General features: G+C 36.8%; 1 protein-coding gene across 8 annotated transcripts in view; it reads left to right on the top strand.

Moving 5' to 3' along the window:
• PKP4 (plakophilin 4) overlaps window positions 1-22,874 on the top strand; it is a 251,832-nt gene that overhangs the window by 135,086 nt on the left and 93,872 nt on the right. For 7 of the 8 annotated variants that reach the window (XM_082657879.1, XM_082657875.1, XM_082657876.1 and 4 more), the window contains exon 3: window positions 1,453-1,565. The exons of the other annotated variant lie outside the window; for it this stretch is intronic. In XM_082657879.1, the coding sequence (XP_082514005.1) occupies window positions 1,453-1,565 (113 nt within the window). The remainder of the gene's footprint in view (window positions 1-1,452; window positions 1,566-22,874) is intronic. 8 annotated transcript variants of the gene reach the window in all.

Genomic DNA, 22,874 nt, shown 5'->3' with positions numbered 1-22,874 from the left:
TTTGTTGCCGAACATTTATCAAAAGCCTGTGGTCTAGGAAGTGTTAAGCAGATGTAGGCAGTGTCCTACGTACCCATTATGATCCTATTGTACGGCATTATTGGGCCAACTATTACTCATTCAGGCACTGCCCTATACGCCCACACCAACTGGGCTCATTAGAAAAGGACTCTCAATATCAGGAAGCAATAAGGAGTTCACGGACTGTTTCTTAAGAATTATTCTAGGAATAGTTTGTAGAATTTGCACGGCCAATGCTGTCAAGTAACTGCACATTTGCCTGACTCCGCAGGGAGTTAATACACTTTTCAATTAAATTGTTTTGTATTTTTGTTTGCATGACAAATACACATTGTCATAAATAATATTATGTTGTCAGTAATATTATTATTATAAACAAAACTAAGGTAGTTTTATTTCTGATTAGCTCCTAGACTTAGGGTTCATCTGTCTGGTATTTTGAACCAGGAGTCCGTGTCCAATTAAACCACTTACAGTTCAGCATTTGCTTTGAGTAGACTTGTAAGGAGTTAATATGGCACAAGGGAGCTTGAGGTGTTACTGGAGATGTTATTTGTGGCTTAAAGCCTTTAGTGTATACTTGATTTGATTTATAGATATTTTATGGCATGGCCTGCTTTCTATTTATTAAAATCCTGTCAAGATAACAATGAGATAAGTACAAATAATGTTAAAACATTTCTCCTAGAATAGAATACTGGCCTTCATGATGCATCGTAGAATGTAGAATGTAATTTCTTGAGACAATCTTTCCAGCTTTTTAATACAATTTTAAATTCTATATTATGGCTCAGACTTTTTCATTATTTTTTCTCTTGTCCCTTCATGAAGTGACACATGAATGCATTTGTGACAATAGGAAAAAATGTGTATTATAGATAAATATAGCAAGACTTTTTTGTGGGGTTGTAATGATTTTTTTTCTTAACAGTGGAAAGGCTTTGTATCAAATATGGTCAAGTGATTCTCATTACAGGAATTTACTTCTTTTTTTTTTTAATGCTGTGCTAACATACAGTATGAGGGATGGAAGAATTGGCTGTTGAGGCCTGTATTGGTTGGTGTGCCTCTAATGTAGGCACATCGAGTGAGGACTCTGCAGACCTTACTTTAATACATCACTGGAGCAAAAGTACTGTTTGAAGACCTCATTTAGAACCACCACCACCAACAGCAAAAAAGGCCAAATAAAGGTCTACATGTTTTCAGTTTCAAATGAAGACACATATTCTAGTGCCTTTAAGTTTGTAAAAGCTACAAATTAGTAGGTTGTTGAGGCCCACAGTTCTATTCAAAACCCTAATCTCGTAAGGCCACACTGTAGTGTTACATTACGGGCATGTTCCTGTGTTTCCTGTGACGTACATGAATTCATGTATCTGCCTAAGCAAACCTGGTGCCTTATATGCCTTCTATTTCCTTGAATCACAGGAGCTTCAGTTTCAGCGACTAACCCGAGAACTGGAGGTGGAAAGGCAGATTGTTGCCAGTCAGCTAGAAAGATGTAGGCTTGGAGCAGAATCACCAAGCATCGCGAGCACCAGGTACAGGGCCGATGGCTCTATTTTCTTACACGCCTTCAAGTCACACATAATTAAGTTGTCCTAGATGCAGCAAATGATGCTTTTAGTGTTGTCACTGTTAACTGGCCTTCCTGAAATTGATACCAAAAATGTCAATTTATTCTAATTTTGAGAAACCTCTTGTAATATTGATTATCTTTCAGTCCTGTGCTTGAAGTGTTTTATACAGCACTGGTATGCCTCTCTAGCAAAAGCTACTATGCTAACTTTAGAAATTTGATTTCTTATATGTAGACAAAGTTAATGAATATTTTCAACAATTGTTAATTATTTGGCAAAGCTAATTGGCTTTGAAAACCTGATATTGATTTTTTTTAACTAAGAAATATTTCTAAGTCACAACATTTATCTAGCTTTGAAAAACGCATTCAATTTACTTGGAGTTTTCTAGAACTCTGGAAAACTATACGAAATAATTACTATATGAAATAATTGTGTATTCAAATATAGTAAATGCGAAGTAAATCGAAAAGAAAAACAAATATCGTATTATTAACACATATATGTGGAATCTAGAAAAATGGTATAGATGATCTTATTTGCAAAGCAGAAATAGAGACACAGATGTAGAGAACAAATGTACGGATACCAAGGGGGGAAGGAGGGTGGGACGAATTGGGAGATTGGGACTGACATATATACACTACTGATACTATGTATAAAATAGATAACTACTGAGAACCTACTGCATAGCACAGGGAACTCTACTTAGTGCACTGTGGTGACCTAAATGGGAAGGAAATCCAAAAAAGAGGGGATACATGTATATGTATAGCTGATTCATTTTGCTGTACAGTAGAAACTAACACAACGTTGTAAAGCAACTATACACCAATAAAAATTAATTTTAAAAAATATATAGTAAATGCAAAACCAGTATATTACTGGAAAAAACACATTTAATCACAAGTATTTTATATTTAAGTAGCCTCTTATGCTATTTAAAATATCATTAGAATAAAAATTACGGCCACAACTCCAAATGGTGAAATCACTACTTATGCAATCTGTGAGTTTCTTTCTTAGTATTTACATATTCCAATAAAGCCTACCATAAAATACTTCTGTTGCTTGCATTTTTAAGCTTAGTTTGTTTAATCCTAAGTAGGTGTATGCCCATAGTAACTTGTCTTTCAGCTGTTTCTAACATCGTAATCGTTGTATTTCTCATTATCTTCTGTTATTCATAGCCAAAAAATCCTTCTTGGTGAATACAATGCTGTCTGTAGTTTGTCTTTCCCAGCTGATTGCTATGAATTTAAAATTATTAGGCAGGTAAAATTGTATTGTCATGAATTTTTAAATCTTTGACCCTTAACAGTTATGCACGTTAGTATGTTTAGTAAGGCATAAAGCATGCAAGTAAGATCAAGAAAACTTTCAAAACACAGATATCAAATTATGTGATCATTTTTAAGACATCCAGGCAGTTTTTCATAGGAAGAGAAATTATAAGCAAGGTGTAAAATTACAAATCAAAAATTTCTAGCTTTGTACTCCTCAATTAGATAATTTATCAAGAAAGTTAAAATTGTCAAAACAAAAATTTGTTTTAATTTTACCCAGTTTTTTTAAAGGATATCGGTATGTTTAGCACCAAAAAGAACAGTTCACAAGCTAAATAACGTAGTGTTATATATTTCCAGATTTTTTCAAATATAATTTTACACTATTAGAAAAATTAAATCAGTATTTAAAGAATTCAGTTAAGGCGTTTATTCTGACAATTTTGCCAATTAAACGAACATAGAACTTTTCTCGGTAAACTCCTAGAGATACTTGATATGTCAATAATACAAGTCAATAATACCTAGAGGAAATGGCAAAGGAGAAAGGAAAATCCCCAGGTACCAGAGATGGAGAACCAAAAGCCAGAGCCACGGGCTTCCCTGGTGGCGCAGTGGTTGAGAATCTGTTTGCTAATGCAGGGGACACGGGTTCGAGCCCTGGTCTGGGAGGATCCCACATGCCGCGGAGCGACTGGGCCCGTGAGCCACAACTGCTGAGCCTGCGCGTCTGGAGTCTGTGCTCCGCAACAAGAGAGGCCGTGATAGTGAGAGGCCCGCGCACCACCGCGATGAAGAGTGGCGCCAGCTTGCCACAACTAGAGAAAGCCCTTGCACAGAAACGAAGACCCAATACAGCAAAAATAAATAAATAAACTCCTACCCCCAACATCTTCAAAAAAAAAAAAAGGCCAGAGCCACAAGCATTTGAGCTGCATTGAGTGCAGGAGGCCTGGGCACTGTCAAGCCCCCAACAAAGCACTGGAGTCTTAGGTTTAATACCCCTGCAGGGACCAAAGAGTGAGGCCTTATGTGCTCACGGTGGTAGACTTGAACTTGGGAACACTGCATTAAGCCATGACCCTCAAAAGCTGCACCCTTGGACCACCCCAGGCTTGCACGGCATGTGGGTCTGGAGCCCAAATGTAACTGTATGCATTGTTCAGGAATACCCAGCTGAGAAACTGACATCACCAAAGATGCGCTCACAATCAGATAATAAAAAACTCAAGTCAAAAAACCTCAAGGATGAGTAAGAATCAGCAAGCAGGAGAGCAGGATTTAAAACTTTTAAGAACCTGATATCATTGGAGAAAGTCTGACAGGGATGCACAGGAGGACAGGTACAAAGATGCTTAGTGTAACATTATTTGCAAAAGTAAAAAATTTGAATCAGGATAGAAATGGGAAATAAACTGTGGATAAGTAAACTCAAGAGCCATTAAAACGAAACAACTACATGTATCAACGTGGACATCTTTGCAGAACAGACTTTCAAGTGAAAACTACAAGTTGCAAAAGAATAGGTATAGGTTATCTTTATGAATATTTTAAAATATACATAATACTGAATTTAAGTAGTGTTTGATTTTACGAATCAGTGCATCTCTAGTAAAAGTATAAAAAATATTTCAGGATGACACCACTTTAAGATAGGGGTACCTCTAGGGACGAAGGGGAGGAGGAAGCTATCAGGAATTCGGCTTTAGCCAAATCTGTAACGTTTTATTTAAGACTGCCATCTGGAACAAATATAACAAAAAATATGAATATTGATATCTGTTAAACAAGGGGGTTGTTGATATATGCATGGCTGTTAGATTATTTTCTATAGTAAATATTTTAAAATATTAAATAATTTTAGGGTTATATAGTTTGAATTAGCTAATTCCATAGGTTCGTTAAAAATCTGTTAGTAAAATACATATTGTGAGTAATACTTATTGTCAGTGATTTGGGGCTTTGTGTCTGGATCTCAGTGCCCAGCTTGGCGCCTGGCATGGCAGTGGGGCTCAGTCAGACAATGTCGGGTGAGTGAGTGGGTCCTGCAGAAATGGAAACCGGGCTGACCAGAGAAAGAGGGAAAGTATGCACAGAAGTGTGTATGATCTCGCATTGCCGTACTGGAGTTCCAAGAGGCTTGGTAGTTTCCAGGATGTGTACTAAAAGGACCTAGTGGCTTATGAGGTTGGAAGAGTAAAGCTGGCATTAGATTGTGGAGAACCGGGAACCAGGTGATGATGAGTGTCACCTTCATTAGGTCTATAAAGGAGACAGGTTGAAACACATTGCTCTAGTTGGAAGCAGTTGTCCTGATAGTGTAGGGTGTAGGTCAGAAAGAAGAGAGGCCAGGCAGCAAGACAGGAATCTATTATGGAATCTTAACGGTTATGAGTAAGGGGGGTTTCTTTATTCAGTGAACTCTGGTTGGAATGATAATTGATCCACTTTGATTGCCCTTCTCCCGTCTCATGTTGGATTCTCATGTATTCTTGATGCCCCCAGCTAAGTGCTAACCCGTTCGTACAGCCTTTCCCACAGTTCTCCAGGAAAGTCATCTCTCTTCATCCGAACTCTCATAACTGTTCCTCTGTGCCTGTATTAGCCTCCTATGAGGAGCTAAAGCACACCGCAGCCCTGGCACAGTGCCTGGGGCTCAGCAGGCAGGCACCCTGCTAAGTGTTCATTGAATAAATAATGAAACTTAAGCCCAGTGTGATTTAAGTTCCTCAGGAAAGGATGCTTTACCATTAGGTCACCTACTTGGCATTCACCCTTTCTCATATCTGCCTTCTTCACACGTTTCAGTGTGGTTTTCGGTGGACCTTAAGAAGAACTCTGCTCCGTGACCACCAGGTTTACACACTGGCAAGAGCCCATTAGAAAACAGTGTTAGTGAAGGGAGCATAGGTTTTTATTGTGTCACTTGAGAGATCCCCCTTGTGCCTGTCAGTCCCCACCATCAGTCTCAGAACCAGAATCTAAAGATACAGAAAATAGCTCTCAGACCCCAGCCCTCTTTCCCATCAGCCATTTCTGATTTGCTGAAGGAAAATTATAAGTGCGATCACTGCTTCCAGCCAGGAAACTTCCTTTGGATTCAGGTCCTTCTTACATGGGAGTAAGTTTAGTCAGCAAGATGGGGGATTTGAAAACTGGTTATCTTTCATATTGTTTGATTTAGATCCTATGCCAGAGTTGGTAAGGTGATCTGTAAGATTTTATTTTTCCTAGTCCAGATATGCTCTCAAAGGGTAAAGAAAAGCATACTTTGATTTACTTTTTCAGTTGTCCAAAGTTCTTGCCATGTTGGCCTCACCCCGTGAAGAAGGAGTAGACAGTGGCATGAGGTCCTATTTAATTAATGACTCTAATATTGTACTAAATAATATACTGTAGAGCCCTCTTCCAAATGGCTCTAAAGCCCAGCATTTCGGTTTCCTCACACTTGCAGTACCAAAGATAAATTTTTAACCCTGCCGTGACGTGTTCCCATTTTACAGTACGGAAACTGGGCCTCTGCATGTATTTATTTAGGAAGTGTCCTAAAAGGTGAGCTGCACAGCTGTCTTTGGCAGTTCATTTGCAATATGCCTTGCTGAGAATGTTAAAAAAAATCTTAATGATTAAAATGATTGCTAGGTTTTCTTTTTTTAACATCTTTATTGGAGTATAATTGCTTTACAGTGGTGTGTTAGTTTCTGCTTTATAACCAAGGGAATCAGCTATACATATACATATATCCCCATATCTCCTCCCTCTTGTGTCTCCCTCCCACCCTCCCTATCCCACCCCTTTAGGTGATCACAAAGCACCGAGTTGATCTCCCTGTGCTATGTGACTGCTTCCCACTAGCTATCTATTTTACATTTGGTGGTGTATATAGGTCCATGCCACTCTCTCACTTCGTCCCAGCTTACCCTTCCCCCTCCCCGTGTCCTCAAGTCCATTTTCTACTTCTGTGTCTTTATTCCTGTCCTGCCCCCTAGGTTCTTCAGAACCATTTTTTTTCTCTTTAGCTTCCATATATATGTGTTAGCATACGGTATTTGTTTTTCTCTTTCTGACTTACTTCTTCACTCTGTATGACAGACTCTAGGTCTATCCAACTCACTGCAAATAACTCAATTTCGTTTCTTTTTATGGCTAAGTAATATTCCCTTGTATATATGTGCCACATCTTTATCCATTCATCTGTTGATGGACACTTAGGTTGCTTCCATGTCCTGGCTATTGTAAATAGTGCTGCAATGAACATTTTGGTACATGACTCCTTTTGAATCATGGTTTTCTCAGGGTATATATGCCCAGTAGTGGGATTGCTGGGTCATATGGTACTCTATATTTAGTTTTTTAAGGAACCTCCATATTGTTCTCCATAGTGGCTGTATCAATTTACATTCCTACCAACAGTGCAAGAGGGTTCCCTTTTCTCCACACCCTCTCCAGCATTTATTGTCTGTAGATATTTTGATGATGGCCATTCTGACTGGTGTGAGGTGATACCTCATTGTAGTTTTGATTTGCATTTCTCTAATAATTAGTGATGTTGAGCAGCTTTTCATGTGCTTCTTGGCAATCTGTACATCTTCTTTGGAGAAATGTCTATTTAGGTCTTCTGCCCATTTTTGGATTGGGTTGTTTTTTTTTTGATATTGAGCTGCATGAGCTGCTTATAAATTCTGGAGATTAATCCTTTGTCAGTTGCTTCATTTGCAAATATTTTCTCCTATCCTGAGGGTTGTCTTTTCGTCTTGTTTATGGTTTCCTTTGCTGTGCAAAAGCTTTTAAATTTCATTAGGTCCCATTTGTTTATTTTTGTTTTTATTTCCATTGCTCTAGGAGGTGGGTCAAAAAGGATCTTGCTGTGATGTATGTCATAGAGTGTTCTGCCTATGTTTTCCTCTAAGAGTTTTATAGTGCCTGGCCTTACATTTAGGTCTTTAATCCATTTTGAGTTTATTTTTGTGTATGGTGTTAGGGAGTGTTCTAATTTCATTCTTTTACATGTACCTGTCCAGTTTTCCCAGCACCACTTATTGAAGAGGCTATCTTTTCTCCATTGTATATTCTTGACTCCTTTATCAAAAATTAAAATGATTGCTAGGTTTTCTATTAACGACTCTTTGGAAGTAGTGACTCTAAACAAACTAGCAATAAAAAAACCCATTTCTAATATGATTTTTATTTGTTTTATTTACTGCAAAAATGCATTAATAACACCAGCAATATCAGTATATAATGATCCTTAATCTGGAATTGATGGTGCTTGTACCCAAAGATGATATATCAGACCACGAATAATCACTGAAAATTGAGAAACCCTGAAGGGGAGCTATGGGATTAGTTAATAGAGAAGCTACAGAGTTTCTGCCTTTGTACCAAGTACACTATAGTTACCTGTGCATTTAATAGTCATCTATTTTAATATTTCACCTGATTAAAGATAGGCTGTAGAAATAGTTAATAAATTATATCTTTTCTGTATTTGTACTGAGTATAGTATAGATATTTATATATTTAATTTTTTACCTCATTTAAAGTGGGCCTTGGGATCAGTTAATAGAGAAAATACCGGTTTTCTGCATTTGTTTTTAGTGTACTATAGTTATTTATACATTCAGTATTTCACCTCATAGGAAGTAGGGCGTGAAATCAGTTTATTGAAAAGTTACAGCATTTCTGCATTTATACTGAGTACACTATATCTTATGCACTATGCACTATTTAATATTTTACCTCTCCACATGTATTTGGAACATTTTTAGAAAACACAAAAGCCAACAATGGAGTGAGGGAATTGGGGCAAAGACAAAATAAAGACTAGAAAAATAAGATGAAGCCAAGGTTAAAATAGTATACAAAATATGTTGTCAATATTGCACGCATTGGCTTAAAGTAGAGAGCCACTTTGGCTCTGAGTGTCCTGGTAGTCAGGCTAAAGAAAAAAACTCTAATGAATTACATGATTCAAAGTGTCTGGAAGATAAAAACAAACCAGGTTGCTCAGGAGGATTTACTGTCCCTGGGGCTGAGACTTGAGTAGTTTCTCTTGTGAGTTGCTGTTGAGAGCACTGCGTGATGAGGCAAACAGCGTCCTCGGTAGTTTCTAAATTATAAAATCAGACTCACAGGGGTTCTTTCTTTTGTTGTTAAATACAATATAAATGGATGGAAAAGCAGCTTAGCTAAAAGCAGTTCTCCAGGAGGCCAATTCTGTTGCTCCAGTTTGGCGGGAGGATGATAGTTAGCATATGCAGATGGATGGATCCATTTCGGGTTCTCCAAGCAAGCAGCATGCCATGATGACTTCTGTCTGCAGAGCTTTTTAGAGTCATGGGTGGCAGTGGGTACCAAGATGTGAAAGGTCCTGTGTTGCAGGTCACCGTGCAGGTGCACGTTGTGCATGCCTTAGCGACAGAAATGGTCTTCAGGGGAAGCAGAGGTATGTACGGCGCATCTCAGGAAAATCTCATAGCACAGGCACCTCAGAGGAAAATAATGCCCTTTAAACCTCTTGCACCCCATGGGCTAAGCAACAACCTTCAAATCCAAATTTTGATGAATGTAGGATTTATTCTTTTTCTCTTTGCAGTATCATCCATGGAGTGTTGCTCTCACCTTAGCCTGCTTTAGACTTCACTGCGTGGGGGGCGGGGGTGACAGCAAGGGGACTTCCCCTGCCTACCTACACTCCCAAGGGCACAGAAGGGGACAAGTGTGGCCAAAACAGCATTCTCACCTTTTAACTGACTGGAGTTACATAATGCTCATTTTAGCCAATTTGTAAAGTTCAAGAAAGTATAAAGAGAAAAATCGTAATTCTACCATTCATAGATAACCACTTTATTTTTAGGTCTGGTTTATTGAAGTGTAATTTACTTACAGTAAAATTCACCCTTTGTAGCATACAGTTTTATGATTTTTGGCAGTTTGGCATGTAGTTGTATAACCACCATCATGATTGAAATGTAGAATATTTCCATTAACCCGAAAAAAGAGGCAACCACTTATTTTTTTTGCGGTACGTGGGCCTCTCACCGCTGTGGCCTCTCCCGTCGCGGAGCACAGGCTCCGGATGCACAGGCTCAGCGGCCATGGCTCACGGGCCCAGACGCCCTGGGGCACGAACCCGTGTCCCCTGCATCGGCAGGCGGACTCTCAACCACTGCACCACCAGGGAAGCCCAGCAACCACTTTTTAAAGTTTGCCACATTTCATTCCCTTCCAAAAAAATTTAAGTGTGAGATAACTCCCTCCGGCCAACTTTTTATCTCATTCCTAAAGTCCCACTTAGATAGCCAGTTCTAACTTTTAATGGCTCCCACCTGTCTGAGGAATTCTCAAGGAGAAAAGTAGCTTGGAGATGCACCCAAGGGATGCTAGTTTAGCGGTGGTTAGAGGTCACTACAGCCTTCCCGTGGCAAGCTGCACTCCGTGGGTGCAGGGGACTTGGCCAGGGGAACTACTAAAAGGCACAGTCTTCAAGTGTACAAGACATGGCCTGTGTTGCGTGTTTCATCCAAGCAGGGACATTACACTAGTGGTTCAGCTGGGGTAACAGAAACTGTGGAAGGAGAAGAAAATATAATTCAAATTGAAAAGTCAGTGAATATAAATACGATCATCTCAGAATTCAAGAAACTGGGTAACAAAACTGTGGAAGGAGAAGAAAATATAGTTCAAATTGAAAAGTCAGTAAATATAAATATGATCATCTCAGTATTCAAGAAATTACTTCTGAAATTTTACAGTACAGAATTTCAAAACTATTTCTGATAACAGGCTTAGAATCTTACCATTGCCCAGAAACAGAAACTTCACTTCTCACTTACTTCTAGGTAAGTTGTAGGTGGTAAAGGAGAAAGTTTATTTCTTTGGGACACAGATATTGGTTCCACATATTTTATCTTGTAAGTAAATCATAGCTTGTCTGCTCCTTAAGATGAAGCACTAAATTTTCATTTATATTGAAGTACAAAAGAGATACTTAAAAGATGGACCTTTTATTAATCGTAGAAAACACTAATGACAACTTTTGGAATTGAAGCTTAGTTTTAAATTTTTGTTTTGATATTTTGCACATTGTTTTAATATTTGTTTATGCCATTTGGAAGCAGTTGGCCCCTTCACATTGTCTGTCCTTTAGCTGACTGCCATTGGTGTTAGGAAGTTACGCTAGACCCTGAGAAAAATCCTGTCCATGTCTATCAACTGAATGAGGGGGGAAATGGGTGGCAATATTAAAATTAAATAACTTCACACTCTTCCTAAGATTGTCTCTCCCTTTTCAGTTAGTTTAAAGCTCTGCTAAAATAGAATTCTTTATGGTTTCAGAAAGGTCATACAATCTTGACAAATAGTCTTCTTATTGCCATTTAAGAAAAGAACTCTTATTTTTTAACGAAAAGATTTGATTCCCTACTACCATTCAGACTATTTTTTTTTTTTTTTTTACATTTTATAGTATCATCTACTAGTGCCCATCAGGCTTCCATTGATACTATTAAAAATTCTAAAAATGCCGTAGGACTGACAGTAGCCGAAAAGCCTTTTTCATGGGTCAGGTCTTTTCTTCAGCAAATATTTTTAAGTCATTGTGAAATAAACTTTCTTCTCAAATGAAACATTCTTTAAAAATGAAGAGTCTTTACAAAGATTGAATGTTTGTGTTTTGACAGCTTATTACTTATTTACTATACTGCTTCAGGAAGATGCTTGATAAAGTTCTGTCCCTTTGACCTTCAGTGCTCTCACTGGCCGAAACCTGAGTTTTTTAAATAATAGTTTTATTGAGATATATTTCATATATCGTAAACTTCATACTTTTAAAGGATATGATTCAGTATTTTTTAGTATATTCATAGAGCTGTGCAATCATCACCACTATCTAATTTTAGAACATTTTCACCATCCCAAAAAGAAATCCTCTACCCATTAGCACTCCTTCCCCATTTTTCCTTCCCCCACCCCCAGCCCCTGAGAACCAATGATCTATTTTCTGTCTGTATGGGCTTGCCTCTTCTGGACATTTCCTACATATGGCATCATACAATATATAGCCTTTTGTGACTGGCTTCTTCAACTTAGCATGATAATTTCCAGGTTCATCAATGTTATAACATGTATCAGTTCTTCATCCTTTTTTATTTCCAAATAATATTCCAGTGTATGGATATACCACATTTTATTTATTCTTTTATCACCTAATGGGCATTTGCGTTGTTTCCACTTTCTGGTAATTGAGAATAATGCTACTATGTCTCAGGTTTTAAGAGGGGAAAATCCCAAGGGTTCTGCTCCAGGCATTCTTAGTTTGGGGTTGGGGAGAGGCACTGAGAGTAGTAAGGATTCCCCTTAGCCTCTCTCTCCATCCTCCTACTCCCTCACAGGGGCTCAACTTCTTTTCTTTCTCCTTTGCTCTCTGTTATGGTAAATCCTTGTATATTGCTGAGCTAGCTGAGTTAGTTTTAAATGCATAGTAGGTAAGCTATTGGGGAGTCCTCTTATGTTTATCAGAATATAGTTCATCAGATTTCCTTTCTTAATATTGTATTTGGTCACTAGTGACTCTTAATAGTCAAACAAATAAAAGCTCTTTATGTTCATTTGGAATTCAGACTAAATGAAGAATAAACTATTTGATATTTGAATGTAATTATCAGAAACCCTCTCTGGGATCTCTACAGTGAATATTTATTACATGGATGCTCTTCTGAGCAAATTTAGTGACACTGAATGTTTATGATGCAACTCTCCTGTGTTAACACAGTAAAGAGTAACACATCTGAGAGATACAAATGAGTCTGTGGCTGACCTGCATCTCTCCAGAAGTCATTTTCTGGAGCAGTTTGCTCAAGCACAGTTCTTCCAAAAAGCATTTTAATTGCTACTGCACATTGCCATTGTGATCACAAGCCTGTTTCATCTGGAACATACAAATCCACCTGGCAACTATCTCTACACATTTGAATTAAACTTACATAAACTAAGTCTTATGTAGGGCATGAGCCCAAGGTAATTCAACCAGTATTCCATTAAGGTAACCTATTTTAACCTAAGAATGTGACCATGTTGAATTTGAATTTTAAGCCAAGTAGTCTTCATAAATATTAGAATCTTTTATGGACCTAGAACATTATAAAACAAAATGTCTTAATCATAGTGAATAAATATTTCAAAATGAATTACCTGTTTCTTAAACTGAGCATGTTAAAATGTTAAGTTGGAGATATGGTTAGAAGGAACCACAAAAAGAGATCAAGTTTATAGTTCAAAGTTTATAGCATGAAAGTTTCAGATTAAGACTATTTTAATACACTTGGTTAAATACAGAGGCAGCCCAGCTGTATGAATTTTCCTAATTAATGAAGAGGAAAATACTTTTTAAAATTCAGAAGCCCATGCATCTGAAATATATGTACCATGCCATTATTTAATTATTTATTAAAGAACAGTTTTAATTAAAATAACAATATTTCATTTTCTGTAATTTTTCATAGTTTGCATTCTATAATTACTATTCCTAAAATATGTAACAGTGATGAATTATTGAATCAATACAAGAATTATATTACTAGTCCCCACTCTTAGTCATTAGGTTTTTTTTAACCATGTATATTTTGATAAATTATAAGGTAATTTTCACAGGCCACATAGTATATATATCAGGATGCTTTTTGGAAAAATTTACCTTTACTGCTTTATAGGAATTAATAATTACTTTAATCCTATATTTTCTTATTACTTATTTTGTACTTTTTAATCTATATCTTGAGAAATGTGAAAAATACTAAAAAGTATAGAGAATGATATAACAAAAATTTAAGTACATCCCAGAATTGAAAAGCATTGATAATTCATCATTTTGGCTTTTTTATATAAAAATATATTAAACATAAAATTCAAGACCTCTTTGCCCCATTCTCCCTTCCCAATAGGCATTAACTAGTATATAGTCTACTTTGTGTACTTTTATATAATATACATACATCATATACATCCATGGCCCATGTTTTGTGTGCTTTTTTTAGCATACACAAATGGTATAATCTATGTGTCATTACGCATCTTGATTTCTCTACTCAGTGTTTGAGATTTATTTATATTGATGTGTGTAGATCTAGTTTATTTTTTAACTGCTATTATATATTTATGTCATAGAATATTAAACTGTTTGTCCATTCCCCTATTGAAGAACATTTAAGTTCCACTTTTAAGTATTTTAAGTAATGCAGCAGTGAACATTTGGAGACTTATCTCCTGGTTTACAAGTGTGAGGTTCTAGAAGAGGTATCATTAGAAGTAGAATACTTCAGGCATAATGAATGCATGTTTTCAATTTTTCTAGATCTTGCTGAACTGCTTTCTCAGGTACCTCAACAATTGCACCCTCTCAAGCAGTGTGTGAAAAAGTTCCAGGTTCTCTCTCTTTCTCTCTCTTTTCTTTTTGGCCAACATTTAATATTACGCAGGGTCTTTAAATTTTACCAATCTAATGTTATCTCATTTTACTTTGCATTTTCTTGATGACTAGTCGGGTTAAATATCTTTTCATATCCTTATGATCCATTTGCATTTCCTCTTCTGGTCATATCCTTTGCCCATTTTTCTAATGAGTAATTTGGTTTATTTATTTATTTATTTTTTGGTTCTATCATTAGTTTTATCGAGCTGAAATAACTCTGGGATATATCAATACATCTAAAATAGTACAGGCCTTGGTACATCACAACACAAAGTATACCATATTAATCTATTTTTAGAATATAAATCTTTAGTATGATGACAAGTATGTAGGAGAAACAACCCTCTATATGTGATATATAATAATGGATCTCAAATTCTCCAAATCTGCCCAAACAGATGATACTAACATTCCTTTCTCTTTCTATGTCCACATTTCCTTTAGTGACTGCATTTATTTTCTTCTGCAAAGGTTTATGATGTCTTCTCTAAATTCACTCAGTAAATAGTTATGCCGTTGCTTTATTGTAGAGATACAAAGGTACAGAAGCCTGGAATTTCCAGTCTAGTAGAAGGGAACATTGTGTGTAATTTAGCCATATGACAAAGTACCTTAGTAGCCGCATAAAATATATGTCTTTATTTTATTATGTTTATTTTTGAAGAGCAGTGTGCTGATCAGATTACATTGTCCTGGCTCTATCCAGGGAGGCCTTGCTTTGGTGTCTTTGATTCTCATATCCTTAGGTGAAAATACTTCTTTGTAATTATATTAGAGTAGCCATTGAGCACTTTTGATATAATAAACATTTGTGCGAGTCCATGTTTTATACCCATTATCTGCTTATTGTTCAAGGGTTTCCACGAGGTTTGTTTTTGTGTTTTAGTTTGCTTTGGTTTTTATTATTATTGTACACCTGATTTTAACATTAAGATGATATTTTCTCCTAAAAATAGTTTTATTCTATTGGTTTTCCATGGGGTGTCAAGAATTCGTTTGAGAAGACTTAGGCAACCCACTTACCTCCACTCCGCCGCTCCAGATAGACACAGTCTATATCAAAACTGCTTGCTATACAAAGACAAGTACAAAACCCCTAGCCCCCAGCCCCATCTCCACTACCACTATTTTGTCTCTCCTTCGTAGAAACTTTGGCGTGGCTTCTATTTTCTGTTTTTGGTTGATCACAGACATGTTACAAGAAGTCATGTAGGTATTAATTCAAAGATTCTAGAAAACAATCTTGAAAAACATTGCCACTAATGTACTCTCTGCAGTTCATTATTTGGGATGTGGGGGGGCAGTTTGCCATTCCTTCATCTAATTCCTTTACTCTCCATGAAATAAAGGAAGGTTGGTGTTAAGTTCCCATTCTCATTACCATTTGGCAGGTTAAGGACACAGAGGGGAAAGACTGATGTGTGTGATGAGATGTTTCCTCAGCCCTTCAGAGATATACTACTGTATACGCTCTAATCCAATGATGTATAGAAAAGGAAATTGGAAATGTGATTATCCACCTAGAAGTGAGAGCCATCCATTAGTGCATTTTTAGCCGTTAATCAGCTTGCCATAAAAATGAACATGGCATGTCTGCCAAGGGCGGGGAAAAACAACTGACAAGTTTGCCAGACTTTGTAGTGACTAAATTGTTATTATAGCTATCCTCCCTGAGGCTTCACAATCTATTTAATAACAAATCAATCTAATCTGGTTTTTGCATAGATTTTTCTGCCCTGCTGTTGTGTTACTCCCTAGTTAAATAGGGAGAAAACCACTCTAAAACTGAAGAGGGAGAATGCCTGTAGGCTACAGATTTTCATAGCTTAAAAATGTTATGTTAAACAATTACACATTTTAACCACTGTCAGATAGTTTAGATACAACATTTGGTTTGCATTGTTGGACTGCTTATAAGCCAAGGAGGAATGTCTTTAGGGTATACTTGTTTATTTCTTCTAGCCTTTTTTTTATTGGAAAAGAACAAATAACAGCCAATTATTCTAGGATCCTGTGATCTGTTGTTTCTGCTTTAGAACACGCCAATTAAAGGTTGATCTACCCCCAGCTTTAGTTACATTATCAATAATGTGGCTATTTGAGCCACAGAGAAAATTCAAGCAAAATTATCAATGATCATCTAAGAACTGGTGCTTAGGAAGTACAAAATACAGGGTTATATCTATTTCCAGAGGAGCATTAGCAAAATAATTTTCAGTAAAGACTTATTTCTAAATAGTAAGTGAAACAGTATTGTATTCCTTATGAACATAGATACAAAGGTAGAAACTACTATTGACCAGAGTAGTACATTCAAACAAAGTCTAGAAATTAAAATCTTGGGTGAGTTTTTTTTTTGCAACCACTGACAAAACAATGTATCTACATCAGTAATCATCAATGGCTGTTAAAATCTTTAGCTGAAAAAATGACGAGAAACTTTACAATAAATGGATCAGGCTGACAACACCTGAACTCACTGATCTAAGATAGATGTTCTACAAAACAAAAGATAGTCAGAAATTTTGGCCTTCTGAAATGATGCAATGGGAAGTGCATATCATCACCTAGGATGCATTCTTGCCTCCAGATTGCTCAACCATCTAGATATAAGTAACAATTCATAGGAAATCAGAGACAGAGGAACAGGTTAAACAACATTTTGCTGATGCCTTAGTTAGATCCAGTCTATTGGGAATTTTGCAAGGCAACTGAAATCGTTTCAAACGGGGAAAATGATGTAAGAGGGAGGGTGAGACTGCATGGAAAGAAATTTTTAGAGACATAACAACCAAATACAATGTGTAGACATTGTTTTGGTCTTGATTCAAGCAACTGTTTTTAAGAATTCAAACAGGAACTTTTAATACTGACTAGATATTTGTTGATATGAAGAATTTTACTGGTAATTTTTTTAGGTGTGATAATGTTATTGTGGTTATAGTCTTTTAAAAGTCTCTATATTTAGAGATACATCTAAAGTAATAAGATGCCTGAGACTTGGTTCAAAATAATCTAGTAATGCACAGAAAACAGTGGGTAAAAGTATAGATGAAGTAAGTGTTGACCACATGTTCCCTTTTATTTGTTGAAGCTGGATGATGAATCCATAGGGGGTTCATTATACTGTTTTCTTTTATATATCAGTGAGTGTGTGTTTTAAATGCTGTATAACAAAAAGTTTAAATATTAAGTAATCCAGCTCTTAATTTTCTGACTGAAATTTTGGTTAAAACTTTTTTTTTCATTTTTATAAAGTTAAGAAGGTCATATTTTTAAAAATCTGAGTGGTAGATGTTTTCTTCAGTAGTTCAAATGAAGAATATTTATTTAAGTTAAATTAGATTATGAATCTACACAGTATGCTCCATATACTTTGTAATGCCTTTTCCATCAATAATGTCGGCTCACTGTGGCAGTGAATGCGAGAGGGAGCAAAGAGGGGAAAGCAGGGTAAAGCAGACCAACCACTTGTGTCACGTTGTGAACCACTGTTCCTCTTTTCATTCATATTTCTTAAAAGAAGAATGCTGGGTATTAAAGCTAGGAATTTAACAGTCTTGTCCAGCCACTTGTCCATTTGCCGTGGAGAGTGCCTGAGCAGTGTTTACGGCTCACCCATTATACATCAAGAATTCTGTTTGAAGAGACTTTACTTTCCATTGTCATTGTTGTCATTCCTTCTCATTCATTCTAACAGGCCTTTTTCCATTTCATTCCCCTATTCAGTAGTTTGGAAACCCTGCATAATTATGTGTGGGGGGATAATAGAGAAGAGAAGGAAACAGGGTGGGAAAGGGGATGTGGGACAAATTAGGGATCCATGAGAGCTGTCAGGGGAGATTTAAAGCATTCTAGAAGCACTTTGCTGGGTTCGTTAAGTCTTACTACCTAGAAGCCTAGCATATGCTCTGCCAAATTTTGACTGTATCCTTATGCATCCATTCTTCTTCCTGGACAGTTATTGATGATGCAGGGTCTGTACTCTACCCCACATGTGAATTCATTCCTCCTTCAGCACTAAAACAGCTATTTATGGTGCTGGACCATGAATCAAGAGCTGAAAATGCTATTACAGGGAGAAGCGTTATTTTTCTCAAAAAGCAAAGCAGAACTTTAAGAAATATATCATGTTCTTCCTTTTCACACTCATAATGAAAAGTTTCCTCAGAAATTACAGAAACTTTCCTGTTTATAATAATTTTTTAATAAAATCTTCTGGGTAATCAATGGACAGAAAGTGAATATCATTCTTTAGACACACACCAGATTTGATAATGTCTGTATTTGAGTATCAAAGAATCGTATATGAATATATCATTTGCTTTTGAATGCCTAAATAATCAGAGTGGTCGGTACACGTTTAATAAAACATTTAATTTTATGATATCTTAAAGTTGCTTTTAAGTGAATTTTTATATAGGCTTTTCGGAGCATTTTACATCCTAAATAATATTCAAAATGAAATTGTATGCATCATAAACAGAACTATTTATAATGAGGAATTTTATAGGTTTGGGATGTCAGCCAGTGTACCTCTTACTATAGATCTCTACAGCTTAGTCCCATGTTAACTCTGTGCTCCATCTCCTGTAGAGCAAGTAGAAAAACAGGACCCTCGCACTGCTTCTTACCGGTGCCAGCTTTATTTAAAAATGTACGATTTGAATTGTTTTACATATTTCTAAAAGGAGTATATTTGTGTGTGCTCTTTCTTGTTTTTTTTTTATCTTAAATTTTAAGAAATGTTTTCCTTTTCTGTTTCTTTGCCTTTGGAAGAATTTGAAAGAACAGAAATGAGGGAGACAGTAGCATTTTGTAGACCTCAATACAAATAATTCACAGTGGCCCATCTATTCTGAGGCTTGACCCTTTGCCTAAATAGCATCCTAAGTTATGGCAGAATACTTAGGAAAGAGAGTTTGGTTTTGTATTTAGTCATTTTACTATTTTCATCTCAGTTGCTTTCACTTTTTCAAATGTCATCTGAAATGTTAGAAAACCCTTCTATTATGATTTCTACTTTTACTGGTTGGAATACCTGTTGTGGAATGGGCTTAAACAGAAGTCATGCTTCCTGTATAATTCATGGAGATACCAGAGGGAACTGTTTGTCTCATTTTTGTCTTGTATGACATTCTTTTTAATCTTCCCCTTCCCATGTGGTCCTCTGGATCTTTTATTCATAGATTCAAAGCAGTAACACAAAATGCTTTTGTCAAAGAATATTTAACATCTTCTAAAATGTGTGTTCACCTCTAGTCCCTATTAAACAATTCAAGTTACTTGAATCGTTTAAAGGGCTAATCTGATATTTCCTGTTCCTTTAACGTTTTTGCTGTGCATCAAGTACATAACTTTCTCTTTCAGAGACTGGCTGTAATATTATTTATTTTTATCTTACCTTTTCCTGGAATCCATTTTAGACAGATGTTATAAGGGTGCAAAAATATGGTAAAGTGGCATGAGGGAGGAGTGGAATGAAGAACTGAGTAAACAAGGGTGACAACAAAATAGAGCCAGTCATGAGACCAAAAATGTTCACCACAGTGTTCAGTTATACATTTTACTCTAAACTTGCTAGCAGCCAGTGGAAAACCAAGATCGCACTTTTATACCACCCTTTGCTGTTCCTCATTATTTTTTAAAGACTGCAATTGTAAAAGCATATTCTGAGCGCATGGCCAGTTTTTTCAGGTGAGGTGTCACTGAGCAAGGAGTATGTGGGTCCGACTGTAAGCCTCTGAGCTTTCCCGTGTTCCATGAAGCCTCAGGCCTGCCTTCCTGCAGCCGTCTGGCTTGTTCCTTCTGTTGGTCACCCAGGTGATGGTGACAAGTGAGTGCAGGTGGACGGGCACATATCCATCACCATGCATGGAAGGGAACTCAGGGCTCATGTCCTGTTGCTGATGGCTCAGGAGCAGCTGCATTCTACATGAAGGACATCATTTTTAATTCAAGTGCCTTTTCTTTAACCTCAGTGTCACCTTCAGACATAAAAATAATTATGAAAAGAGAGCCTTTGCCCTGTCTCATTCTTTGTGCCTTGCTCAGTTCAAATTACAGGCATATTACCATTTTCAGGGGCAATTCAAAACCGTAACACATTAAAAATAATAATAAACTACAATTATGGGCATGTTGTCATGGTTTCACTTTTCCTGACTGCCGGTATCAAGTGGTCCTTTGGCAGGAAGAAGGAAATCAGTCTCCATCCAATAGAAAATTTTCTACGGTCTGAGAGCACAATAAAGAGGACACAGAAAGGAGCCTCAGTCCTGAAAAATCATAAATTTGGACTAAGAGCTTTTGGTTTTGTTTTTGTTGAGATTGATTATGAATAGACAATAAGTAAATTTGGAAGAGGCTCCCAAAAATGTAGTAAAATACTAAGAAGGATTGCTTTCTAAGTATTACTGCTAAAATACCCTTATTATCTAAAAGCTAGTGATTTGTCAAACTAGGGTCCTCAGAGCCCCTTAGGAAAAATAACGTGGTGGGTAGGGATAGCCGTCTGCCTCCCAGCTCCCCTCCTCTCCTTCAGCCAGGCAGAGCCGTTCACCATCATCGTCTGTGGTACATATTAGCCTTCCCGTCTTTGACTTACTGAAATAGCCTAGTGGAAGGATAGCTATCCACAGCTGTCTCAGGAAGAATAATCGTAATGTATTTAATTTTGTCTAATTGCTCTAGTTCTGACAGTAAGACATAGAGTACGTCTCTGTTTAATGTAAAGGATTTATTTCTTAGTTAATTCTTTTTTTTTAAAGATAGATTTTATTCATTTAAAAAAAATTTTTTTTATTTATATTTGACTGCGTTTATTTATTTTTGGGTCTTCACTGCTGCACATGGCTTTCTCTAGTTGCAGCGAGCAGGGGCTACTCTTCTTTGCGGTGCACGGGCTTCTCCTTGAGGTGGCTTCTCTCGTTGCGAAGCACGGGCTCTAGAACACAAGCTCAGTAGTTGTGGCTCGCGGGCTCTAGAGCGCAGGCTCGGTAGTTGGGGCGCACGGGCTTAGTTGCTCCGCGGCATGTGGGATCTTCCCGGACCAGAGCTCGAACCCGTGGTGCCTGCATTGGCAGGCAGATTCTCAACCACTGCGCCACCAGGGAAGCCCTTAGTTAATTCTTATCTAACTAAAAGAGAGAGATGAGGTCCTTGTTTCCCAAACATAAGAAAAACAAAACTGTTAAAACCTATCAGTTTCCTGTTGTTTAGGTGGTATGAGTTCTCGGAACATCAGAAGATGGCTCATGGCATTAGAGAGCCCTTGATTCCATCTTAGGCTTCTAGACCCCACTTCTCACCATGCTAATTATGAGTATAAAATGAACTCAAGAACATTCTTGCCGAGGTCAAGGGGAGGAGAAATTTGACCTGCTTACATGGTGAATGCTTGAAAACCTGGGACTTTCACAGGCATTATCTTCAAAAAGTGCCTTTCTCAAGCATAAATTCAAGAGCACTCAAGAAAGCTAAACCACAGAATGAGCTTTACCCAGCTCAGAACTCACAAAAAACTAACGGAATATTTTACAAATGCATTAACAGAAACTGGGTAAAGTTTTAAACGTACTAATTATACAAGGAAAGTCAAAGCAATACTAGATAGAAATTTTAAAAGACTTAAAAGTGTGGTATGATGTTATCGCCGTATCATAATTTAAGATTTAATTATAATTAATGAAGATAGAGAAATTTAAGTACTGGATAGAATGGGTTACTCCGTTAAGGGAATTTATTTTAAATTTTATCTGGTAGCACTCCAGATAGAGACCAAAAGTTGAGAATCATTAGTAGTTATTTTGCCAGATTCTGGCTGAGAAAATCCTAGGTGCATAATAGGAAATCTGGAGTGACCTGTGGACTATGGAGCCTAGCTTTCATACCTAAGAAGATTCTGAAGCCGTTCATTAAAAAGTAATCTGTAATGCCTAGAGGATAGCTGGGTAGTAAGTAATTTCAACATGAATTAATCGCCTAAAATAAAAACCCGAACAAACCAACTTTTTCTTTTTTAACTGAGAAATGGACCTTGGAATCAAGTGAAAGGTAGACTTATAAATATTAGAGCAATGGATTACAAAGGCAGTTATAACAAACCAATAATGAGCTGCCAGAATTTTTTTGGTAATGGATTTAGAATCCAGAACATTTGCTAATGGAATAACTTCAGTTAGTAATGAATTGGTGGAGAAGGAGAAAAATGCATTTTGGAATTTATTCCAGCTACTTACTGAGATTTCATCTGTAAGCACGTGGTAGTTCTTAAATTCAAGAGTTAACATGTGCAGAAGAAATACAGAACTTTTTTTTAATTGAAGTATAGTTGGTGTATAATATTATATAAGTTACAGGTGTATAATATACTGATTCGCAATTTTTAAAGGTTATACTCCATTTACAGTCTTTATTAAATACTGGCTGTATTCCCTGTGTTGTATAATATATCCTCTTAGCTTATTTATTTCATACATAATAGTTTGTACCTCTTTATCCCCTTCCCCTATCTTG

Source organism: Grampus griseus (genome assembly GCF_964374135.1).
Source record: "Grampus griseus genome assembly, chromosome: 7".
Classification (NCBI taxonomy): domain Eukaryota; kingdom Metazoa; phylum Chordata; class Mammalia; order Artiodactyla; family Delphinidae; genus Grampus; species Grampus griseus.
The sequence above is the reverse complement of the archived record's forward strand: the minus strand, read 5'-3'. Positions and strand labels throughout refer to the sequence as shown.